The sequence below is a fragment of the Arvicola amphibius genome, chromosome 11 (assembly GCF_903992535.2).
Source record: "Arvicola amphibius chromosome 11, mArvAmp1.2, whole genome shotgun sequence".
Classification (NCBI taxonomy): domain Eukaryota; kingdom Metazoa; phylum Chordata; class Mammalia; order Rodentia; family Cricetidae; genus Arvicola; species Arvicola amphibius.
The window spans coordinates 41002743-41025343 of NC_052057.2; the positions used below are offsets into that span (position 1 = coordinate 41002743).

At 41.3% G+C, this 22601-nt stretch overlaps 1 protein-coding gene across 1 annotated transcript in view; it reads left to right on the forward strand.

Moving 5' to 3' along the window:
* Positions 1 to 17199, forward strand: part of Pik3ca (phosphatidylinositol-4,5-bisphosphate 3-kinase catalytic subunit alpha) — a 75669-nt gene extending 58470 nt beyond the window's left edge. The window contains 14 exon segments of the mRNA XM_038347532.1: positions 649 to 730; positions 1112 to 1276; positions 1483 to 1586; positions 2875 to 2999; positions 3002 to 3045; positions 4927 to 5046; positions 5471 to 5597; positions 6979 to 7057; positions 11135 to 11305; positions 12746 to 12863; positions 12964 to 13115; positions 13821 to 13969; positions 13972 to 14141; positions 14802 to 17199. Of these exon segments, the coding sequence (XP_038203460.1) occupies positions 649 to 730; positions 1112 to 1276; positions 1483 to 1586; positions 2875 to 2999; positions 3002 to 3045; positions 4927 to 5046; positions 5471 to 5597; positions 6979 to 7057; positions 11135 to 11305; positions 12746 to 12863; positions 12964 to 13115; positions 13821 to 13969; positions 13972 to 14090 (1555 nt within the window). The 3' untranslated portion in view covers positions 14091 to 14141; positions 14802 to 17199.
* Positions 17200 to 22601: the final 5402 nt, after the last annotated feature.

The following is a 22601-nucleotide window of genomic DNA, read 5'->3' on the forward strand; positions in this document are numbered from 1 at the left end:
ACATGCACACTTTAGACAAGCTACTTATGGCTTCATTGATTTAGATGCTGTATTTGGCAAGTTCCTTTCCCTTCTCTTTGAGGAAGAAAATACTGCTTTATCCTCATTTGTAAATCATGTTGCTGCTTGGAACACTAGTATATTTTTTTCTTTATTATATTTTATTTATCATTGTGGGGCGGAGGTCACGTGTGTCACAGTATACATGTGAAGGCCAGAGGACAGTCTGCAGAAGTCCTCTCCCCCTATCACTATGGGACACATCGGCTAGCTCCCCATACTGATGGCTCTAACGGAGGGAGTTGTAGTTCAGATCTGCAGGAGTTCTGTGAAGCACACGCTTTGTCCAATGTAAGCTCATGGGGTCACAAGTAAACAATTGAGTGCTGAAAGAGCAAGAGTAACACATACATGATTGTTCTTAAACTGTCAGCAAAATTTATCCTCCATTTGAATTCTTGGTCTTTATCATTTTAATGTAATGCATAGGACATGTAAATGTATGTACAACCATAGTCTTCAACACAAGTTGGCCTTTTTCAGATAGCTAATAGTAATAATAAGCTTAGAACTTCTTATAGATGTATGATGGGGGAATTAGATGTTTGAAACTTCCTATAACATGTTCTCTATTGTCTTCCCTAACAGACACTACTGTGTAACTATTCCTGAAATCCTACCCAAGTTGCTTTTGTCTGTCAAGTGGAATTCCAGAGATGAAGTAGCCCAGGTGAGAGCCTTTAGGTGCTCTCACGGAACCTGTATGTTCCCTAAATCATGAATTCTCAGAAAATCTGCATCGACTTAGATATAAATTGTTATGATGTCATAATTAAGAAATACCAGTCATAATCATTTTATATATGAAACTAATTATTTTTAAAGGGTGTGTGGGGTGGGGGGTTCAAGGCAGAGTTTCTCTGTGTAACAAACAGCCTTGGCTATTTTGGAATTCTCTGTATAGACCAGGCTGACCTCAAACTCAGAGATCCTCTTGCCTCTGCCTCCCAAAGGAATTTGCAACCACATTTGGCTTTAGACTAATTTTAAAGTCAAATGTTAAAGCTGCTTTAGGTTTTACATATGATGTACCATCTTTCTCTGCCCACAGATGTACTGCTTAGTCAAAGACTGGCCTCCAATCAAGCCTGAGCAGGCCATGGAACTTCTGGATTGTAATTACCCCGATCCCATGGTTCGGAGTTTTGCCGTTCGGTGCTTGGAAAAATACTTAACAGATGACAAACTTTCTCAGTACCTCATTCAGCTCGTGCAGGTAAGACACTGGAAACTGAAAATACTTTACGCCACATCTGTATAGCTTATCAAAGCAGTAGCATTAGTTTTATGCTTTTTTAAAAAAAAATATTTATTACTAATGGTAGGAGCTACTTTGTTTATAACATTTTTTTAAAAGTCCAGCCATGCAGAAATGGGCCTGATTCATCTGAATTTTTGTTTTTGTTTTTTCTAATTTCTCAGGTCTTAAAATATGAACAATATTTGGATAACCTGCTTGTGAGATTTTTACTCAAGAAAGCGTTGACAAATCAAAGGATTGGCCATTTTTTCTTTTGGCATTTAAAGTAAGTCATATTTTTTTTTCTACTGAATTTTTTAGATATGTATAACTCACCTCCCAAATAAGTGCATAAATCTTGCTGCCTTATCTGTCTGGAAAGCTGTTTCAAGCCTGTTCTTTTCTTTGGAATTAAATGAGCAACAGAAGTCATAACTGAATTCTGTACTGTTATTGCAAATATTTTCAAAGGTTTTGCTTCCACTTTGAGCCAAGTAAAATTTGCCAGATGCAAATTCATGTTGTGATATTTCACTGTATGCATAGATGAAGTTGTCTCAAAACAAGGATCTTACCTTGGAATTCAGAACAGTAATGGCAGAATCCAAAGTTTCTTGTTAGAAAATAAGATTTAAAAATGAAAGTGGATTTTGCCAAGTTGATCCCAGGACCTTTAGGAAGCTGAGACAGGGGGATCACAATTACTAGGCCAATTCTTGCTCCAGAGAAGGAGAGGGAGGTTGGGGTCAGGGGTGAAAGACTACTTTATGCAGTATGATAAAGTACTCAGAGTTGCCATAACCACCTAGATTTTAGGAAATTTAGAAACAGGTTTGTGGTCTAGTGTGGCTTTTGTTTGTTCGTTTGTTTGTTTTTTAAGTAAAGTTGGTATCTAGAGAAGCTGTGTTTAAAATGTTTAAAATGTGTTTTAAATAGAGACAGTTAGGAATGTATGAACATGCTTCCAGGAATCTCAGAACTCAGAGAGTTTTTACCTGCCTCAGTTTACTTTATTCTACTTTCCTGTTTTTTTCCTTTGTATCTTACATTGGAATTAGTTGCCAAAATAAACCTAGATCAGTAAAATACATAGTTGCTTATTAAATTATATGGGGCCAAGAACTACTTGAAACACTTGATTATTTTCTTCTAAATTGGTGTTTTAATCGTTGTATTGTTGATTAAAACATTTATTGGGCTAGAAGATGGGTTTCCGTATCTTCTGAGAACGTGTATATGTTCATTTAAGACTATATGTAGGTTGATACCCGAATTAGAATCAAATCCAAGCGCACTTCCTGTCTGCATTATTCAATTTTCCTAGCACAGCCTCTTGATCAAGATTACAGTTTCGCCTTGTAGAGCTTTGTAGGGCTGAAGCAATGTCTCCGTGACGAGAACACAGCAGTCTACAGCTGTAGCTCCAGGAGACCCAGCATCCGCTTCTGGGCCTCCACAAGTACTGAATACACATGGTACACAGACGTATGTGCAGGCAAAACCCATATACATAAAATGAGCAAAAATTAGCAAAACTGTATATACACATAAATAAATCTTGCTTATTCCTGTAGATCTGAAATGCACAATAAGACTGTTAGTCAGAGGTTTGGCCTGCTGCTGGAGTCCTACTGCCGTGCCTGTGGGATGTATCTGAAGCACCTGAACAGACAAGTCGAGGCCATGGAGAAGCTCATCAATTGACCGACATCCTCAAGCAGGAGAAGAAGGATGAGACACAAAAGGTATGTGAATGACTTTCCGTTGACTTTGGACTCTAGAAGTGGGCCTGAGTTACGTTAAAAAGCCCAGTATACACATAGATTGTGGGTCCTTACAATTGGACTCAAATTTCCACTGTCTTCCAACTTTGTGATTACATATAGTTATGTAGGGTCCTAAGACTCATTTTCCTCAACTGCAAAATAGAAATAATACTTTGAATACAGTGGCTGTGCAGAAGGAAGTTAAGTCACATGACCTGAGCAAAGTTCCTGTTCTCCTCTCTTGAACATAAGGGTGCCACTGTGTGCTCTGTCTATGGAGCTGGAGTAATTAAATGGTCTTTTCTTACCTCATTTGTAATCTTGATGATGACCCTGAAAACAAGTAGTGAGTTTAACTGGACTCAGTAAACATCTGCTGTACTCAAGGTTCCTAGGACCTTTACCCATCACTGCCAGCTGAAAAGCAAACAGTGCCTCCCCTCCAGTGAAACAGGAAAATCCATCCACCAGTGAGTCCTAAAAGCAAAGAACAGAAAAATGGGTTTTTTAAAGTTGAGCAATTAATCTAAAAACTACTGTATTAATTTAGATTCCTTAAAATATGTTATTGAATTGACTCTTAAAGTTGTGTGGTATATAGATTCAAATATAGATTAGTAGTAAAGATAGGGAAAGGCAAGGATTTAGCTATTGGTGATATATGAATATGTGAATGATGTATGATACGAGATGGATGAACGCACAAGTTCAGACCTCAGCACCGTATAAACCAAACTTGGTGTACTGTGTGGTGCATGCAAATAAGTAAGTAAATAAATGTAAAAAGAAAGAAAAATTAAAATGAATTGTTCTGTTTCTGACATGGTGATTATGGACAGTGGGACTGCTTTGAGAAAAATGATTATATTGCAGTAGTTTGAAAAGCTTTACAGCAGATAGTTTGTTAAGTGCTAGCATTTCTTTGCGCTCTAGTCTTCATAGCACACACTGACTTTGTGCAGCAGTCTCATTAGGAAATTGGAATTCATCACACAGTGACTTGTCAGCTGAGATGGCATTACGGTGAGGAACTGAAGTTCCACTCTGGGATACAAACCGTTCCTGTGGGTAGCTGTGTGCTTATGTTAGAGCAGACAGAGGTGTCTTTCTTTTATGCCTTTACTCAAAAGCACTGCCTAGTCAGTGGTATGAGATTTTCTAGCCATTCACTTAATATAGAGAAATAGCTTTATTATTTAAATTCCAATGGGAAATTACGACTTCCTAGCCTGTAGCTTTGATTCTGTCACATTTTATATTTCAGTACATGAAAGTTTCCTTAAAAACATATCAGGACGTGCTTGGTAATTCTGAGTTGATGGCTAGGCTAGGTCTTCACAATGTGAACTGCATGTAGCGTGAGAGCCTGCGCATCAAATGGGTTCCAGATCCTTTAGTCCTCCTAACAGTGTGAATGCTTCAAGTTTCTCAAGAAGCCTTAAAAGTAAGAATATTAATTCAGATCTAAAAGTAGCCTGGTCTTTTGTTTTTCTTCAAATAAGGATCAGCAGACTTCTCATTGAAAGTCAAGTAAATACTTCTCAGATCACATAATCTGGCCTTACCTACTGAACTCAGCTGTGAAAGCAGCCAGTATACAAATGGCAGGACAGTGTGTGTAATGCACTTTGATTTACAAAAACCACAGCTGGTCTGTAGGTAGTGCTTGAATAAATACCTTGCTTAGAGCTATGGAAGCTGGCAGAGCTTGTCTCCCAGAACCATGCTCCAAGTCCATGGACGTCACCGAGTTAGCCCGGCCTAGGGATGAAGGCACTGCATTCTCAGTGTGTGAAGGAAGCAGCAGCTGCTTTTCCCACACGAATTCCACTTCTCACACGGATTGTGCTTTTTTATCAGGTACAGATGAAGTTTTTGGTTGAACAGATGAGACAGCCAGATTTCATGGATGCTCTGCAGGGTTTTCTGTCTCCTCTGAACCCTGCTCATCAACTAGGGAACCTCAGGTAAGGTTTTTATGTCCTTTATTGTCATGTTTAAACAAGTACTTTTTTGGAAAAAAATAAGTTAAAACTAAGTTAAATAAGTACTTAACAAAATCCATTCCTCCAGTCCTTGTAAATCAGCAGTAGTAAAATAGCCTCAACTAGACCTGTCTTCATTTAGAATCAGTTTCTGCTACTTCAACAATAGTTTAAATCTTTCTGTGGTTAGACGTTGTGATATCATACACAGAAGAGGGAATGGTCTATATAAAACCAATGATGTGTTCTTAGATTGGTTGAAAATTTATGTAAACATTTTTAAGATTATTTTTTCTTGGAAAAGCTTTAATTTTTGTAACACTTCAAAAAGCTATATTGTATATGTCTTTAAAATAAACCCAAAGCACCAAAAGTATAAAAACTAAGGTGCCTGGTAAAGTCTTCCAACTGTCTTACAGGCTGAAGAGTGTCGAATTATGTCGTCTGCAAAAAGGCCACTGTGGTTTGAATTGGCGGAGAACCCAGACATCATGTCGGAGCTGCTGTTTCAGAACAATGAGATCATCTTAAAATGGCGGGATGAGAGTGAGAGAGCGAAGCCCGTGCCGATACATGTTGCTGTTACACACGGGGACGTGTAGACATGTGTAGGAACCATGGGACTTTGAGAGCCATTTAAAGATGGCTGTGTAAAGTGTAGAATATTACAGTGCCTCAGGTTTTGCAGTTTTCATGTGGGGGACTTTGGGAAATGGGATATTGTGCTATAATGACTTTGAACCCAGGTCCTGGAGAGAGTAGATATATGCAGATACTTCTCAACTCCCCTCATCTGACTTGAAGGTAGACTCTTGCCACAAGGAACTCACTTGTCGTATATCTTAGCAACCAGGGAAATAACTGAAGGTTGACCCCTGTAACTCTAAGTCTAGTAATCCTTCCTAATCTCACAGTGAGTAGGAAAGCAAAAAAAAAATGACATATGTCTGCCCTCATTCATTCCTGGGTGGACTACAGATTAAACAGCAGAAGCTAGAGTAAACAGGAGAAAGAAGTGTATCTGTATGCTTAAGAGAAGGCTGGCGTTACAGGAGGGTGGTGAAGGGCAGAACTAAGATGAGCTAAGGTGGTCGATTCTCTGGCGAAACAGTCTTTCCATCAAAGTTGTTTGACACACAGCTATAATCGCAGCACTTGAGAGGTGAAGGCCAGATGTTCAAGGTCTACAGCTAAATATCCGATTCAAGGCTAGCCTGGGCTACATGAGACTGTTTGAAAAAAAAGAAAAAAGTTATCTCAAAAAGTCCTTATGGGAATAGGTGCCAATCTGTCAGGACCTAATCTCAACCTCCAGCTGACTGTCAGCCTTCATAATTGAGGTGGAAGTTGATCTCCTTCAGAATCAGGAGCTCTGGAGTCAGTGTCTGCTTGGCTTATTTCATGTGTGCGTGGCAGATGCATAGCATCCCTTCCTTAATTATTCTGTGTGCTGGACCCTGGGACCATGGCAGAGCCTGCCTCTTATAGCTTAAAGATGACTGGCAACGAATATTCAACAGATATGGCAAAAATGGATGAAAGAACCACCAGACAAAGAATATATTTTAGTCATCTGAGAGACTGTTTTAAAAGAAGGCCCTGATTTATGTGGAGAAGGGGCTACGGGAATGAGGGAGGCTCACCAGTGGCTCCTGAGAGCAGCACACTCAGCAGTGAGTGCTCTTGACCCCAGCATTGCATCGCAGGCCACACTCACACTGGATTCCACACAAGGTAAATATTGTAAATATAGGATGGAACTTTTTAAATACCTTGTCATTGCCCAGATGATTATGCAAATAGTCTAGAAGTAGATTAAAAACTTAAAACATTGCTGTCTTGTGAATTATTTTAAAGATTAAATATAGCTCTTTCTGACAAAAGTGTTGATGTGGCATTAAGTTTGCTATACATTTTTGAATTTCAGATTTGCGGCAAGATATGTTAACACTTCAGATCATCCGAATTATGGAGAACATTTGGCAAAACCAAGGTCTTGACCTTCGGTAAGTAATCAAAGCATGGAATGAAAATTTTCTTAAGAGAATGAACGAAAGTCTTAATGAAAATATCCTTTTTTTTTTTTTTGAGACAGAGTTCTCTGTAACCAGCTCTTGGCTGTCTTAGAACTCTGTTTTGTAGACTAGGCTGGCCTCTAACTCACAGAGATGCACCTGTCTCTTGAGTACTGAGATTTAAGGTATGTTGCCTCCACTCTCCACTACCAATAAAGTCTTAATGGTAGAAAGTCTAGAAGCTTATATTAAAATATTTGCAAAATCAAAAAAAGTGCAATAGTGATTAAGAGATTATCTTAATTGTCTTTTCATCTGTTTTCTTGCTTTGGCCCTGCAGCTGATTGAGACTCCCCTAAGTGAAAAGAACTGTCTCATGCGTGCCGTAAGATTGCCCGTGCCGTGGATGGCACCCTCAGTAGCAGAGACTTAGTTCAGACATGAAGCGCCACAGGTAGCCCCGGTGTGGTGAATAAGCTTTGGCTGTTGCAGAGGAGCGGAGTTTGGTTGCGAGCACCCACATGGGTGGCTTGCAGGCTGCCTGTGTACCCCAGCTCTAGTGAATCCAGTACCCCTTAGACCCCCACAGCCACCCACAGTTATGTGCATACGTACAAACACAAATAGAAATTTAAGAATATTGAAGTTCAGAAACAAGTGTGTCATTCATAAGAAATTTAGTAATTTACCTTTTAATAAATGTTGTGGCAAACTTAGGAAAGCAGCTGAAGTCGTTACCAATTTTCAGTTCTATCCAGTGTTCTCTGATGATCACTTGTGTGCTCTCGTCCTCTAATATCACAGGAATGTGTGTATGCCTCTCATAGCCACTGCTGCTATAGCACTTCCTTCTCTGACTTGATTCTTGCAATCTTTAAAGTCACACAGGAGAAGCTGTCTGCTCAGAAGTGCTTTTGTCTGATGGACACTCATATCTGGTCACTGAAGAGACAGCACTTCTGAAAGGAAGCACCTAATGGGGGGGGGGGGCTGTAACTTACAGTTTTAGAGGGTTGTTCCATTATCATCACAGCAGAAAGCAGACAGGCAGAGCGCTGGAACAGTAGCTGAGAGCTTCACATCCTTACCTACCTCCCAGCCGGCAGAGAGAGACACTGAACTTTTGAAACCTCAAAGCCCACACCTACACATCCCCTCCAAGAAGGCCACACCTCTAATCCTTCTCAAGTTCACCAACTGGGGACCAAGCATGCAGGTGTATGAGCCTCGGGGGTAGTTCTCCTTCCAGACACCACAGTCCACTCACTGTCCCTATAGGCTTCCATGTTATACCAGGATGCAGAGTCCAGTTAGTCCATAGTCTCTGTGGTCTTTTACCATCTCAGTACTGTTTAAAAGTCCAAAGACTGAGCAAAGCCAGCCTCTAACTGTAACCCCTGTAAAATCAGAGATGACATAGTTTCAACATAAAATAGCACAGTGTATGCCCTGCCATCTAGAAGGAAGGAAGGAGCATAGTCAGGGAATCTGGAACAAAGGAAGTCTGAAAGACCAGCAGGGACACTCCAGATGTGCAGCTCTTCCAGCTCTGACCACAGAGGAGAATTGCTCCAGAGCCCATGCATCTGTCAGCGCCATGGCTTCCCCTTGACTGCAGGCATTGCTTATCTCTTTTTAATACTCAGTATAACAAGATAGAACCTCCCTACTAAAATCACTTTCTTCCGCACCCCAAACACCGTAGGTCACAGATGAGCATTTCTGGATTGTAAGCTGCTTTTCATGAAATACCATTTTTATTTTAAAACAAACTGATGACCAAGTATAGGTACATGCATTTAAGCCCTGAAGTCAGAAGATTAAGTAGGGGAATCCACAGTTAAGGCCAACGTGACTACCTAACCAGACCAGGGCCATCATGGGCTACGTAGCAAATCCCTGTTCCAAAAGCACCAGAACAAACATCTAATGGACAGGCATAATTCATCTAGGCTCTTTGGTGAGTGTTTTCATTAAAAATGAACCCCCTCACGTGTCTCTCATAGGAAAACTATGGCAGTATGTATTGCCAGTGATAAAGTTTGAATTTTAGAGGGAAAAATTAGAATTGTGGAAATCCTGTTTACGATTATTCCCCAAATTAGACTTTTCTGAATGAGATTAGTGGTAGCATTAACAACTGTTGCTGGGCATGGTTCGCATGCCTGTAACCCCGTATTTGAGAGACTAATAAGGCAAGAGGATTGGCAAGAGTTCAGCTGACTTGACTTCACAGGGAAGAGTACCAGACTAGCCTGGGCTGCTCAGTAAGACCATGGCTCAAAAAACAAACATATACACACACACACACACACACATATAATTTATTATGCCATTATAAAAAAAGAACCAGCATTTAGAAAATCTATGAAACTTACAAGTCATGATATCTTCTAAATGACGCGTACAGGAACACATAATGTCCTTAATGTTAAAACACACATTCAGACAAAGTCAATTTAGATGTAAAAGCATGAAGCTTATTAGTACAGTTTTATAGTCCACATTGCAAATTGAATATCTTTATTAATTATAGAATAGTATTAAAAAAAATCACTTTGTTCTTCCTTTTCCTGGCTGCATGCCTGTATGTAGATCTTTCTCATGTCTTAATTAAAGCATCATGTGTAAAACTTAAAGAGTGATGGCACATACCTGTAACCATACATTCAGGACGCTGAGACAGGGGGATCTTGAGTTTGAGGCCAGCCTAAACCACAAGGCAAGACCTTGTTTCAAAAAGATAACAAAACAATCATCAACATAAGAAAAACCGCTCATGTCTGTTACTTATAGAAATGTAAGTAACACCGCTGGCATGGGGCTAGAGAGATGGGGGCCAGTGTTTGATAGTAGTTGCTAATCTTTATTGGGTTCCCAGCACCCACGTGGCAGCTCATAACTCTGTAACTCAAGTTGCAGGGGATCTGATGCCCTTTTCTAATCTCTGCATGTTCATGCATGCATGTGAATCATGTGAACTCATGCTGGCACATACATACACATAAAAATAATCAATGGATGAATAAATCTTTATTTTTGAGACAGGGTTTGTCTGTTTGTTTGTGACAGGATTTCTCTTTGTAACAACCTCAGCTGTCCTGGAACTAGCTCTTGTAGACCAAGCTGGCCTCAAACTCACAGAGATCCACCTGCCTCTGCCTTCGATATGCTGGGATTAAAAGCATGCATCACCACCGCCCGGAACGAATAAAAACAGTTGGCCATCAAACCCAGACATAAAGACATTTTTTTTCACTTTTTGTTTCATTCGTTTTATGTGTACAAGTGTTCTGCCAGCGCGTGTGTTGATGCACCACATGCATGCCTGGAAGGGTCTCCAGGAACTGGAGTTACAGATGGCTGTGAGCTACCATGTGGGTGCTGGGAACCAAACCTGAGTCCTCTGAAAGAGCAACCAGTGCTCTTTAACTGTTGGTCCATTTATCTCTCCAGCCTCCCTCACTGCTTTTTTAGGATAAGTTGTTTTGTTCCATATGAAATGATCTGTTAATACACAATGATTTGGTTTTAGCTGAACTCATACATTTTTAGGAATAGGTTTATCAATATAAAAAAATAGAGAGAAATAAGTTAAGACAATAAAGGTCATTCATGTTAAATTTACTAATTTAATATAGATATTTTTGGCCTACTAGAATATTTGCAGTTTTATTGAACAAAGATGTCAGTCAGCAGTAGACATGCTAACATGGAAGAGGAAAGTCATCTGAGGCCTCAGTCCTAAACAAAGACCAAGGACAGCTACGGAAATCTGAAAGTGAGAGACCGTCTTCCCAGGGGAGACCCCTCGTTTGGTTACTCAGTACCAAATGGTCTGCCCTGAAAACATACGTACAAGTGACATTTTGTACATAGAGAACAGGTTGTACTTAAATATTTAGGAAGATTGTGTACATGCGTGTGTGTATCAACAAAGAAATAAGCCAGGATTTAAGACAGAACAAGGGACTGCATGAAAGGATTAAAGAAAGGGAGAGAATTGGGGATTTAATTTCAATCAAAAACATTTGCTGTTTTAAAGTCCCGCCTTTGTCAATTTTCCAGAATGCTACCTTACGGCTGTCTCTCCATTGGGGACTGTGTGGGGCTCATCGAAGTGGTGAGGAACTCTCACACCATCATGCAGATCCAGTGCAAAGGAGGCCTGAAGGGCGCGCTGCAGTTCAACAGTCACACACTGCATCAGTGGCTCAAGGACAAGAACAAGGGCGAGATGTGAGTTTGCTCCTGAGTTTGTTACATGCTAGTGGCTGGCTCAGTGGACTTCTTGGCTAAGGAGAAAACCACTGTGGTCAGGAAAAATGCACTTCCCTTTTGAAGTAGTGAAGGCTGTTGTGAGTGAGCAAGAGGGTTGCTTATGATTTGATGGGTCCCCATCATTCACCTTGTATCTCACATCCTTACTCTGAATCATAAACAAAATGAACATTTGGTGGTGCAGCAGTTAAGAATGCATGTTCCTTTCCTGGAGGACTCACGTTCAGCCCCCAGAGCCCACAGTGGGTCCTTAGGCCTCCTCCAGGCTGTCTGGTGTTCTTGTCACTCAGACCCACATGCCCTTGCATGGATAGACACTGAAAAGTAGAATAGATCTTACTCAAAAATAATATACATTCAAATTTTTACTTCTAATTTGTTAAAAATGTTGTTTTAGAAAATAATTTTCAACACTATCAATAATGGTGCATGCCTTAATCCCAGCATTTAAGAGGCAGAAGCAGGTGGATCCTTAAGTTGCAGACCAGCCTAACTACACAGAGAGGCAGAGGCAGAAGCAGGTAGATCTCTCGTGAATGTGAGGTCAGCCTAGACTACATAGTCAGCTCCAGGCTAGCCAGGGCTATATAGTGAAACCCTTAAAAAAATTAATTTTCTCCTGCAGATTGTGGCTTATCCCAGCACCCAAGAGGCTAACCCAGGAAGATTGTTGTATGCTGTGAGTTCAAGGCCAGCCTGGGTGCAGTGTAAGACCCTATCTCAGAATAACAGAAAAATTGGGGGCTGGAGAGGTGACTCAATTGATGACCTACTTTTGCACAAGCATAAAAACCAAAATTCAATCTCTAGCACCCTTATAAATCTTTGTGGTATGGGTCTTTAGCCTGGTGCTTGAGGCAGGAATCCAGGACAGCTCTATCTTAGGGGCTAGCTGGCAGTGAGTCCCGGTCCAGTGAGAGGCATTGTCTCAAAAACTAAGGTGGAGAGATGCTAAAGAGAAGGCTCAGAGGTTGCTGCTCCTCCAGAGGACACAGGCTTCTTCCCAGCACCCACATTGTCAGTTGTGCTGCTTATCTCCAGCTCCAGGGCTCCAGCCCTCTTTTGACCCCCACAGATGTGGATTCCAGTCACACAAAATTCCCATAAGTCAGAATCCTTAAATGAGTAAAACGGTGAGTAACAGAAGGCACCAATGTTGACCTCTGACCTTGACACATGCACACACACATACCACGGGGAGGGAATGATTCTTTCCTTCTGGTTAGAATTAAGTTTAGGTCAAGGAAAATCTAAAAATTTTCTTGAAAACTTATGAATCTCAAAACTTCTCAGGTCTTCAGACATTGTTTTTCCCCAATGTTATTGTGAAACTTCAGCCATCTTTCCCCAGCTACTCTGTTTCCACAACACCCATGAGGTGTTTATTTCTTTCTGTAGATACGACGCGGCCATTGACCTGTTCACAAGGTCGTGTGCTGGGTACTGTGTGGCAACTTTCATCTTGGGAATTGGAGACCGGCACAATAGCAACATCATGGTGAAAGACGACGGACAGGTAGTAACTGTTAGCATGCTTTCAGGTTCTTTACATGTATTGACTCAAGGTCTTTTATATCTGCATAGTAAACTAAAATATAATTTCTTATTTCTGAAAGTTATTTCATATAGATTTTGGGCACTTTTTGGATCACAAGAAGAAAAAATTTGGTTATAAACGGGAACGTGTGCCATTTGTTTTGACTCAAGATTTCTTAATAGTGATTAGTAAAGGAGCCCAGGAGTACACAAAGACCAGAGAGTTTGAGAGGTGAGCTCGGAAGACTGTGGTGGGGAGGCGCCTGCAGCACAGCAGGTCTACACTCTTTTGCTTCAGAGCAGCGGGTGTCTGCTGGAGAAGCCCAAGGCTCCCGCGGCTTTGGTTTTACTCATTTGTCTGATGTGGGGGAAGTGGGGAGAAGGGGGGTGAAAATGAAAACTGATTTCATTCATCAAGCTAAGTGAGACCTACAAAGAAAGTAACCCTTAACCCTTAGGACACACTGAAATTACTGGCTGTTGTTAAGTAATTAACTTATCTTGTCAAAAAACCTGTAGTGTGGTTAGGACGTGGGTTTTTGGTCCTAACTGAAGGAAAGCTAGCAACTGTTAACTCATAACGCATGCTTATTCTTTTTCCTGCCTCCTGTGCTACATCGTTAGTCTGTCTTTTATAAGATTCTGTTCTGTGTATAAGTCAGTCCCGACTTCAGGTGCCTAAAACCTTGAGATGTTACTTTAGTATAGACCAGTTCAGGCATTTGATAAATATTAAACCCCAGTGTTCCAAGCAGTATGTCAGGTGCTTGGCAGGCAATAAAGTACTTATGCACAGAGTACACATTCTAGAATGGTGTGAGCCAGGGGAGCAGGGAGAGGGATAGTAGTTTTTAGACCTTCACCCAAGGCAAGTGTGCTAATTCTGTGAAGTCAGTACTAGTTCGTGCACTGACCAAATGTTTCTTCCCACTTGCAGGTTTCAGGAGATGTGTTATAAGGCTTACCTAGCAATTCGGCAGCATGCCAATCTCTTCATTAACCTTTTTTCAATGATGCTTGGCTCTGGAATGCCGGAACTGCAGTCTTTTGATGACATTGCATATATTCGAAAGACTCTAGCCGTAGACAAACTGAGCAAGAGGCTTTGGAGTATTTCACAAAACAAATGAATGATGCACACCACGGCGGCTGGACGACAAAAATGGATTGGATCTTCCACACCATCAAGCAGCATGCCTTGAACTGAGATGGGAGCTGGGAACTGCAAGCTGGCGCATTGTTTCTCCACTGCATGGCAGTGAGTGACAACAGGCAGATGGTGGCACGGGGATGGCACAGTCAGGAACAACATGCTCTATAATTGAAACACTGTACACGCAAACAGGGTTCGATAGCACTAAACTAGTTCATCTCAGAATCCAGCTTTAGAATAACGAGCAATTTCATGTTATGCCTTAAGTCCAAAAAAAGGTAAACTTTGAAGATTGTTTGTATCTTTTTTTAAAAAAACAAAACAAAACAAAAATCCCCAAAATACATACAAATTACGGAGACGAAGAGAGAATGCTGTTCTGTTTGTCTTGCCAGGGTTCTGTGTACAGTGTGGGCACAACCAAGGCTGGGACTGCTTTAGGGCTGAGTAAGCTGAGTTTATATTACGTAAATGAAATTGGAGAAGAATGGAAATACTTATTTTCCCGTTGCTGTTCAGACTTATGGTTTGAAGTAGGGATTTTGACTCCCTGCTTAATGAGGAACAACACTTGGGGTGAAGGGTCTCGCTTTTTGCTTTGAACACACAGCCCTTTGATGGACTCGGGGTCTCTCCCCTGTGGTTTGGAAAGCAGTCACAAGTGATAACCTGCAGACAGCTGTATTCTTGTTGGGTTTTGGTTTTTGTTGTGTTTTTTTTTTTTTTTTCTGGACAGTATTTACAAGGATCTGACTTATTTCCTAGGGAAATTCTGGGCTGGCATCAAGTACAGCAGTGATCTAGAGGAGGCCAGCAGGGCTCCTGTTTCTGACCTGTACAGTATTCACTTTGAGCTGATTGTTTCTCCTTTGCAATTGAACTGAGTACTTTTTTTCATGCATGTTTTCCAGAAAATGAATGAAGTGAGTATTAATGTTATTAAAAAGATTATTTTTTTTATTAAAGGCTATTTATATTATAGAAACTATCATTAATATATATTCTTTATTTACATAATCTGTCCCATAGTCATGCATTGTTTTGCACCCCAAATTTTTTATCATTGGTAACAGCATGGTTAGCTTTTCTCTTGGTCTGTAGATGAGGCTCAGGCACTATTCCATTTATCCAGATCCCCTGTATGACTCCCTAAGGAACAGGTTGAGTGCACACGCTTTCCTTCCACTGCTGTCCGTTTTCACCCGATGCCCTCATCGTCCATCCATCTATAGTTGAGAATGGCACAACCCTCTGAAACCAGTTACTAGACGAATACAAAGTAGACTATCATCCTGACTCTTAAGCCCTCTACTGAGGTCTGGTCATGAATGACTTTTATATTATGAGAGACTAGAAACCATGAATTTTTTTACCTTCGTAAGCTATGTATTCATATCTCAATGATAATAGTAAGGACATTAACCCATTTACTATCATGTCCCATTTCAAAGTGGTCAGGTCCCTCACATCCAACTTCATTATTACATACCGCACAGAGTGCATTATTAAGCATTCTGAAATCATCCATCTAAGATGTAGGGCTAATGTTAGTGGTCACTCTAGATTTCTACTCAGTGTTTGAATGATTCCTGTCCTAGAAAATAGCTTTAGCCAGATGTTCAGATGCCACACCAAAAAAGAAAAAAAATTTTAAAAAGCGAAAAAAGAATAATAAATAAAAAAAAAAAGAAAAAATGTGCAATAATTTTCCTGACAGTTTGCTAGCTTAGACGTTGTTCCTGGAGAGCCTCTTTACAAAGAGTGCACACTGTACACTCTAGAACAACAGCATCCCTTTGAAGCGCTCGTCTGTGATGTCAGACACCTAGAGTAGAAGTTTTGAATAGTAAATGGGACTCTAATAAAAATACTCTTAATATCTGGCTATTTTAGAACCCTTAAAGGGCATAATTATTGAAGATTTAGGTACTTCACTAAAGCATGTATATATTATTGCCAACAAGAAAACCTGAAAATTAGGGGAACTTAGTTCTGTAAACTGTCTTGGAATAGTTAATCAGAATTTAAACTGTTTTAAGCAGAAAACCAGATAGATTCTTTGCAAATATAGTAAACTTCCTAACTTATTTACTTGGCATTTAACACTTTGTGTTACTTAGATATGCAGTTGCTAGGTACTAACATCCCATTCTTTTCTATATCAGGGATTATTACAGTCAAACTCAGTGACATGGTACAAATCTACAGTTTTGATGGTGGAAACTGAAGAATTACAAAAAGAACTGTGTTTTCCTGAGTGCCAAAACAAAAAACAAAAGCCGTGAGCCTCCTTGCACAAAATTGATCGTTTTTGCCTTTTTTTTTCTGCATTAGTTCAAGTAGTTACCACCTTCTAGAGTCTCTGCACAACTAAAACACAGCCACATCGCTTAGTATGCCATGGCCACCACATTGATTATACTGATAGGGAAATCTATGGAGAATGGTTTGTATTAAAAAAGACAAAGGACTAAAACTCAAATCGAAACTGGGGTGATCAGAATCTGTTACCAGCGAGCAATAATGTGCCACTCCCAGGTGCTTGAGAATCAGAAGGACCTGTGGAGCAGTCACCTCTGTAAATGGCTATCCTTGTCATTGAGTATTGTGTCAATCTTGACTTTGGCTAATAATTTCACTACGTCACTTGAGGATGTTTCGTCAGTAATTATTTCTGGAAGGAAAGAAAGCGAATCTAAAGAAACTAAGTACCCTGTAGCAAGAAGTAACTTAAATCATGCTTTCACTTCCTACCATCGCAGCGATGCAAAACCTTTAGTTTGAAGATTTTTAGACTGCTGTTAATTTGAAATCTGTTCATCTTACTGTGGAGTTTGATTTGTCTGTTTGTTTGCTTTCTGTTTGTTTTTAAAGATATGTTTCTAAGTTTTTACAAGAAGAATGGAATCTGGTTGCTATTTTATCGTAGAACCTGAGACTTTGTGGTTCTTCGTGTCCTCTGTAAAACTTGGTGTCAGAGTCATCAGACTTGAGGTTGTCCCTTCTACTCTGCTTTATATTACTGCCCATCAGGAAATGGGAGCCTGGGGAATATATAATGAATTGTAAAATATTTTAATGTGTAATTTTTTCAACTGTGAAACTGACTATTGGTTTTTTTTTTTTTGATGAAAACAGCTGCTGATAAAGTATTTTGTGTAAAGTGTAGTTCTTATTAATCAGGAAATAATTACTTGGTTAGATGTATATGCCCCCTTGAACTTAAACTAGTTGGTAATCATTATAGGTAGAGCACAGCCCATGTGTGTTCTGTGCCCATCAGGAGATGAATGGCATTACGGAGAAGATGAGGAGTTTGTCTTCAGGGTACAGTGGAAACCTCACAGCACATGAGCCTCAAGTCGTTCCTTAGCATACTTTTTGTAAATTTGTTTGATTTGTAGTTTGGTCACAAGCGCATGCCTGCCAGCTCTTAGGAAAAATGTAATTTCCAGCAATATGTTACACCTAGTATGTTAATCTTTTCTGAATATTAGAGTGTCCACTTATTTCTATGTCCCTGTAAACTGCAGACCTGGGCTGGACCCACACACTCAAGAATCCACCTTAAGAGTTATTCTGATGTCCATGACATCGCTAAAGCAGCAAGTTTAAAGGCGGTTTGTGGCATTGGGGGCTGTGCTGCTTCTGCTCCAGATGTTTGGGGAGGGAGATGAAGCAGGGGTCTGAGCAAGGGAAGCTCGGAGGGGCTGGAAGTTAGGGGATGTATGGCACATACTAGAAAGGAATCACATCCAGCTTGGAATTTGGAAGGCTCATCTCAATCCTGACAGCACCTTTAATTAGTAACTCTTGGTGGCAGAGCCGTACAGCTGAGCTGTTTAAACAGACAGAAGCATTGCAGTGAGTGAGACTGTAAACCCATCTGTGTCATGCCCTGGGCTGCCTTTATTTATTTCTTTTTTCTTGTTTATAAAAATTTGTTTTTACTCTCTGTAAAGATGTTGGGCTCTAGCGTAGAATTGTGCTCCTGATAAACCTGATCAAACTCCGTCTCCAAAGGTTCATAAGGGGGATAGCGAAGTTGCCATTCTGTGCCTCAAGTCTCACAACACAGAGACTCTGTAGGGCTCTGCCATTTTTATATTTGCAAACCAGACTTGGCATGCCTTACAGCTCGGGGGGTGGGGGCTGCTAAAATTTCATGGCTTCAGCTTCCTGCAAAAGCCATACAGTCAGGGCAGCCTGTGGTGCTAGTTCTTGAGTCTGGCATCCACAGCTCGGTTACTCTCTTACTGTTTTGTTAGCACACACTAACACACAGAAAGGTTCTAAAGTTCAGAAGGGCCTTGAGGTTATTAGGAGTCACCCAGGTTGTAGTGGCACTCTTGAATGAGTTTGTGTGGAATCTTCATTTGGTGGAGGCTGTGCACCTCCATCTTACTATGTAGTGCCTTTTCTTTTGCTTGGCTTTGGGTATGGTGGGTCTCTGCTATGTGTTAGAGCAATGGGAATGGAACTGGAAGGGGATTCTCTCACCTCTCAGGTGTCAGAAAAAAATGTTTGTTGGAGGGCAGGATTAAGATGAATCTTGTAGTGTATCGTGTGGGCTGATTTTCACTAACAGTAGACTCCATTCTTCGTGTTACTAAGTACAAAAAGAAGAAAACATTTTATAAGCCAAGTAGACTTTGTCTAGCCTCATCTAATGTATCACAGTAATACACGCAGAATGGTGTGTATTTCTAGGTGGGTTTTTTTTTTTTTTTTGTGGGTCTAGTTTAGCGAGGAGGCAGACCAGCTGCAGTGTTTGCTCCTGAAGTAGGGAATGTGGCTCAGGTGTTGGAGGGCCTGACAAGTACGCATGGAGTCCTGCTCTTGAGCCTCAGCACTGTATAAAACGGATGATGGCACTAGAGAGGTCGAGGCAGGACGATCACAAGTTCAAGGTCATCCTCAGCTGCATTAGTAAGTTCAGAGCCATGCTAGGATATTTGGTCTCTAAAACTTTGAGTATGAATTTCCAAATGTAGTTATTTCTGTTGGTTCATAAGAAAAAAATTGTCAGGTTTTATGTATGTTCCTAAGAATGTCTGGGAAAAGTAGCTTTTATCTGATTTCTAGGAATGTTTTTTTATTATGGAACCCAAAGGAATTTGTTGTGGTGATGGTAGTTTTTTAGGGTTTTCTCATTTGGTGGCACAAGGTCTTAACTGTATAGCCCAGGTTGCCCTCAAACTTAAGATTCTCTAGTCTTAGCTCCATAGCACTGAGGATACAGGTGATGCACCCCCTCACCCCCAGGCTCCATAGCACTGAGGATACAGGTGATGTACCCCTTCTCCCCCCAGGCTTCATAGCACTGAGGATACAGTTGATTTACCCCCTCTCCCTCCAGGCTCCATAGCACTGAGGCTACAGGTGACACACCCCCTCTCTCCCCAGGCTCCATAGCACTGAGGATACAGTTGATTTACCCCCCTCTCTCCCCAGGCTCCATAGCACTGAGGATACAGGTGATGCACCCCCTCTCCCCCCAGGCTCCAAGAATCCAGGTTTCAAATGCAGTTGATGGTTTTGTTACCATTCAGTCTTTGGACTTAGCTTGGCTAAATAAAATCTAAAAGAATGCATTGCTTTCAAATACTTCAATACCTTGGAATAAAGCACTACCAAAAGATGACTGCACACCACTTGTGCGAGGAACCTGTCCCTCCCTTCTCAGCCAGATGGTTTCTGTCCATTTTGTTCACTCAGTGAGTTGAGGTTCTGTGTAGGAGGAACTAGTTAGAAACATTCTTTCTGGGCAGCACTTGGAAGGCAGAGGTAGGCAGATCTCTCTGAGTTTGAGGCCAGTCTGGTCTACAGTTCCAGGACAGCCAGGGATACACAGAAGAAACGTTTTTAGTGTTCTTGTAACCCTTGCCTCAGAAGCACTCAGCACAGCCAAACTCCATTTGCTGCTTACTTAAAGCAGCTGTTCTCAACCTCTGGTTGCGACCCTTTGGGATCAGATGCCCCTTTCACAGGGGTCGCCTAAGACCACTAGAAAACACAGACATTTGTGTTGTGGTTCATAGCAATAGAAGAATTACAGTATGAAGTAGTATCAAAATTATTTTATGGTTGGGGGTCACCACAACATGAGGAAATTTATATATTAAAGGGTCACAACACTAGGAAGGTTGAGAACCACTGGCTTAGAAAATAGACACCTGCACTTCACTAAACTGGAGACCTCTTCTGTCATACTGTTCCCAGCAAGGAGTTCAGCCTGTGCCTGCACCGGCTGCACTAATCACCACTGTCAATGTCTGCTTGTCCCTATCTGCACAGTCTGTACCATCATGTTCATTAAAGAAAGAAAACTTACCTCGTGTCCAAATGGTGCTTAGCATGTGGCGTAAGCCAAGAGCTGTGAGAACCCCTCTTGCTGTTTCTCTTCAAAGGCAAACTAGTGTTGCTATGAACAGAGTCTAGTTAGATTTGTGTTTGCTACGTAATTACTACAAATATTTGATTGAAAAACTGAGTCAAGCCAGGCACGGTGGCATTCCCAGCACTTGGGAGGAGAGGCAGGATTCAAGGTCAGCCTGGTCTACAAAGCAGGTTCCAGGACAGTCAGGGCTGTTATACAGAGAAACCCTATCTAGAAGAAAAAGAATGGAAAACTCATTTTTTTTTTCTGCCCTGGCACTAAGTACTAGGAAAACGAAGGTTGATCTCTCTAAAGCACAAAGGAGTATTACTACATCTCTTGGCTAGCGTGCTAGCAGTCAGTGTCACCCGGTAATAGAGCGTGTGTGCCGTAGTGCATGAGGCTTTAGGCTCAGTTCTCGGTAGTAAAAACAAGAAAAATTGAGACCTAAGTACTTGTGTATTAAGCTGATATATACATACATAGGAGTAGGTGTGAGTGTATGTGTGGAAATGGGGAGGAAATGGACCATTTTCTCAAGTCTGTTAGGAACTAGAGTCCGTACATGAAGTCAGTGTAGAAGCAAACTGTTTTGTCCCCTGCCCACTATAAACGGTGCCGAAGGTAACTGCCTTTGGTAACGATATGAACGTTGATGCTTCCTGCTTCCACAGTAAGCCCGCTGCTATAATTTACTGGACTGCTGAGTGGCTTGAGCTTCAGATTGACTCTGTTCTCCAGCTTCTGTCTTCCCGGGCATGAACCAGTAGTCACTGCTTGGGAAACCTGAGGAAACACACCTGATACTTCCGTGTTGAGCATGGTGAAGAAGAAAGCACAAAACTGATGTTGATAATTTGGAAGTCAAGTTCATTAGGAAATGGATTTGAGATTTATCTTTAATTTGAGAAAATGACAGAATCTCCATTTACAGTTTTCTCGGACATGCATAGTTGTGTATTTCATTCTGGGGAGGTTTGGTACACAACATAGTATTCACAACCTTTACAAGGCAGATCAGTTAACCAAGGGACGAGGGCAGGGAAGCAGAGGGACACCTGTCAGAGCTTACCTGCTCGCCGCTGCCACCGAGCATGACCGAGTAGGCTGCTGCAGCTCAGCACAAGGGGTTCACAGCTACTGTCTTCTCCATTACTTAGTTATCCGAAATTAAGCTTGCTATTTCACACACCCCATCTTTATGCCTGGAGATCATCAAAAGAGGCATTTCCCGAATCCCACCCGAGAAGCTATGGATGGAAGGAAAGCCCACAGCAGGGAGGTGAGACGCCAAGACTCATTGCCTATAGCTGTCACTCTGCTGGCTTAGCCACTTTGCTAACTGGTGACTTGAATTTACTAACATGCTTTAAACTGGCTTAGAATCAGGTGTGACTTTGATTCCATCAACACCTCAAAAGTGGTTTCAAAAGTCTCACTTTGTTGTCTCCAGTGAAGGGTTTTCATTTTTGTGTGTGGAACTGTAAAGATGTGTTGAGGTGCTTTGGAAAAACAGTGAGCTCCTCAGCTCATATGCTCATCTTAAGCTGGAAGGCCTTGCTAGAAGTCTTGTGACACTTATATAGTCACCTTGTTTGACTTTTTTTTTTTAACTTGCACGTGTATGAGTCTTTTGCCTGTATGTATGTATAAATGTATAAGCACCACACTCATGTAGTGGCTGCAGAGGCCAGAAGAGGGTATTGGATGTCCTGGAACTGACGTTACAAATGGTTGTGAGCCATCTTGTGGGTGCTAGGAAGCAAGAGTTCTTTTTTGTTTCTTTGTTTTGTTTTTCTAGACAGGGATTCTCTGTGTAGCTACAACTGTCCTGGATGGACCAAGCTGGCCCCGAACTCAAGAGACTGACCTGCCTCTGCCTCCCGGGTGCTGGGATTAAAGGCGTGCATCACCACCACCCAGCAGAAGCAAGCGTTCTTAACTGCTGAGCCCCCCCAGCCGATTCTGTTAGAGCACTGACTGTCCAAGCAGAACCATTCCACAGCGTGCATTATTTGAGGTGGATTTTGTACTTGGGTACAGCTTACTTCACGCTTGTCATTTCTCCTGTTCCCACAGAGACTGAAAGGAACTTAGGGAAAGGATAATTTACTGGAAAGTGCCACACTTTAAATTAACTGGAAAGCTGCCGCACGACAAGGTCAAGTACAAGCAAGTGTAAGCTG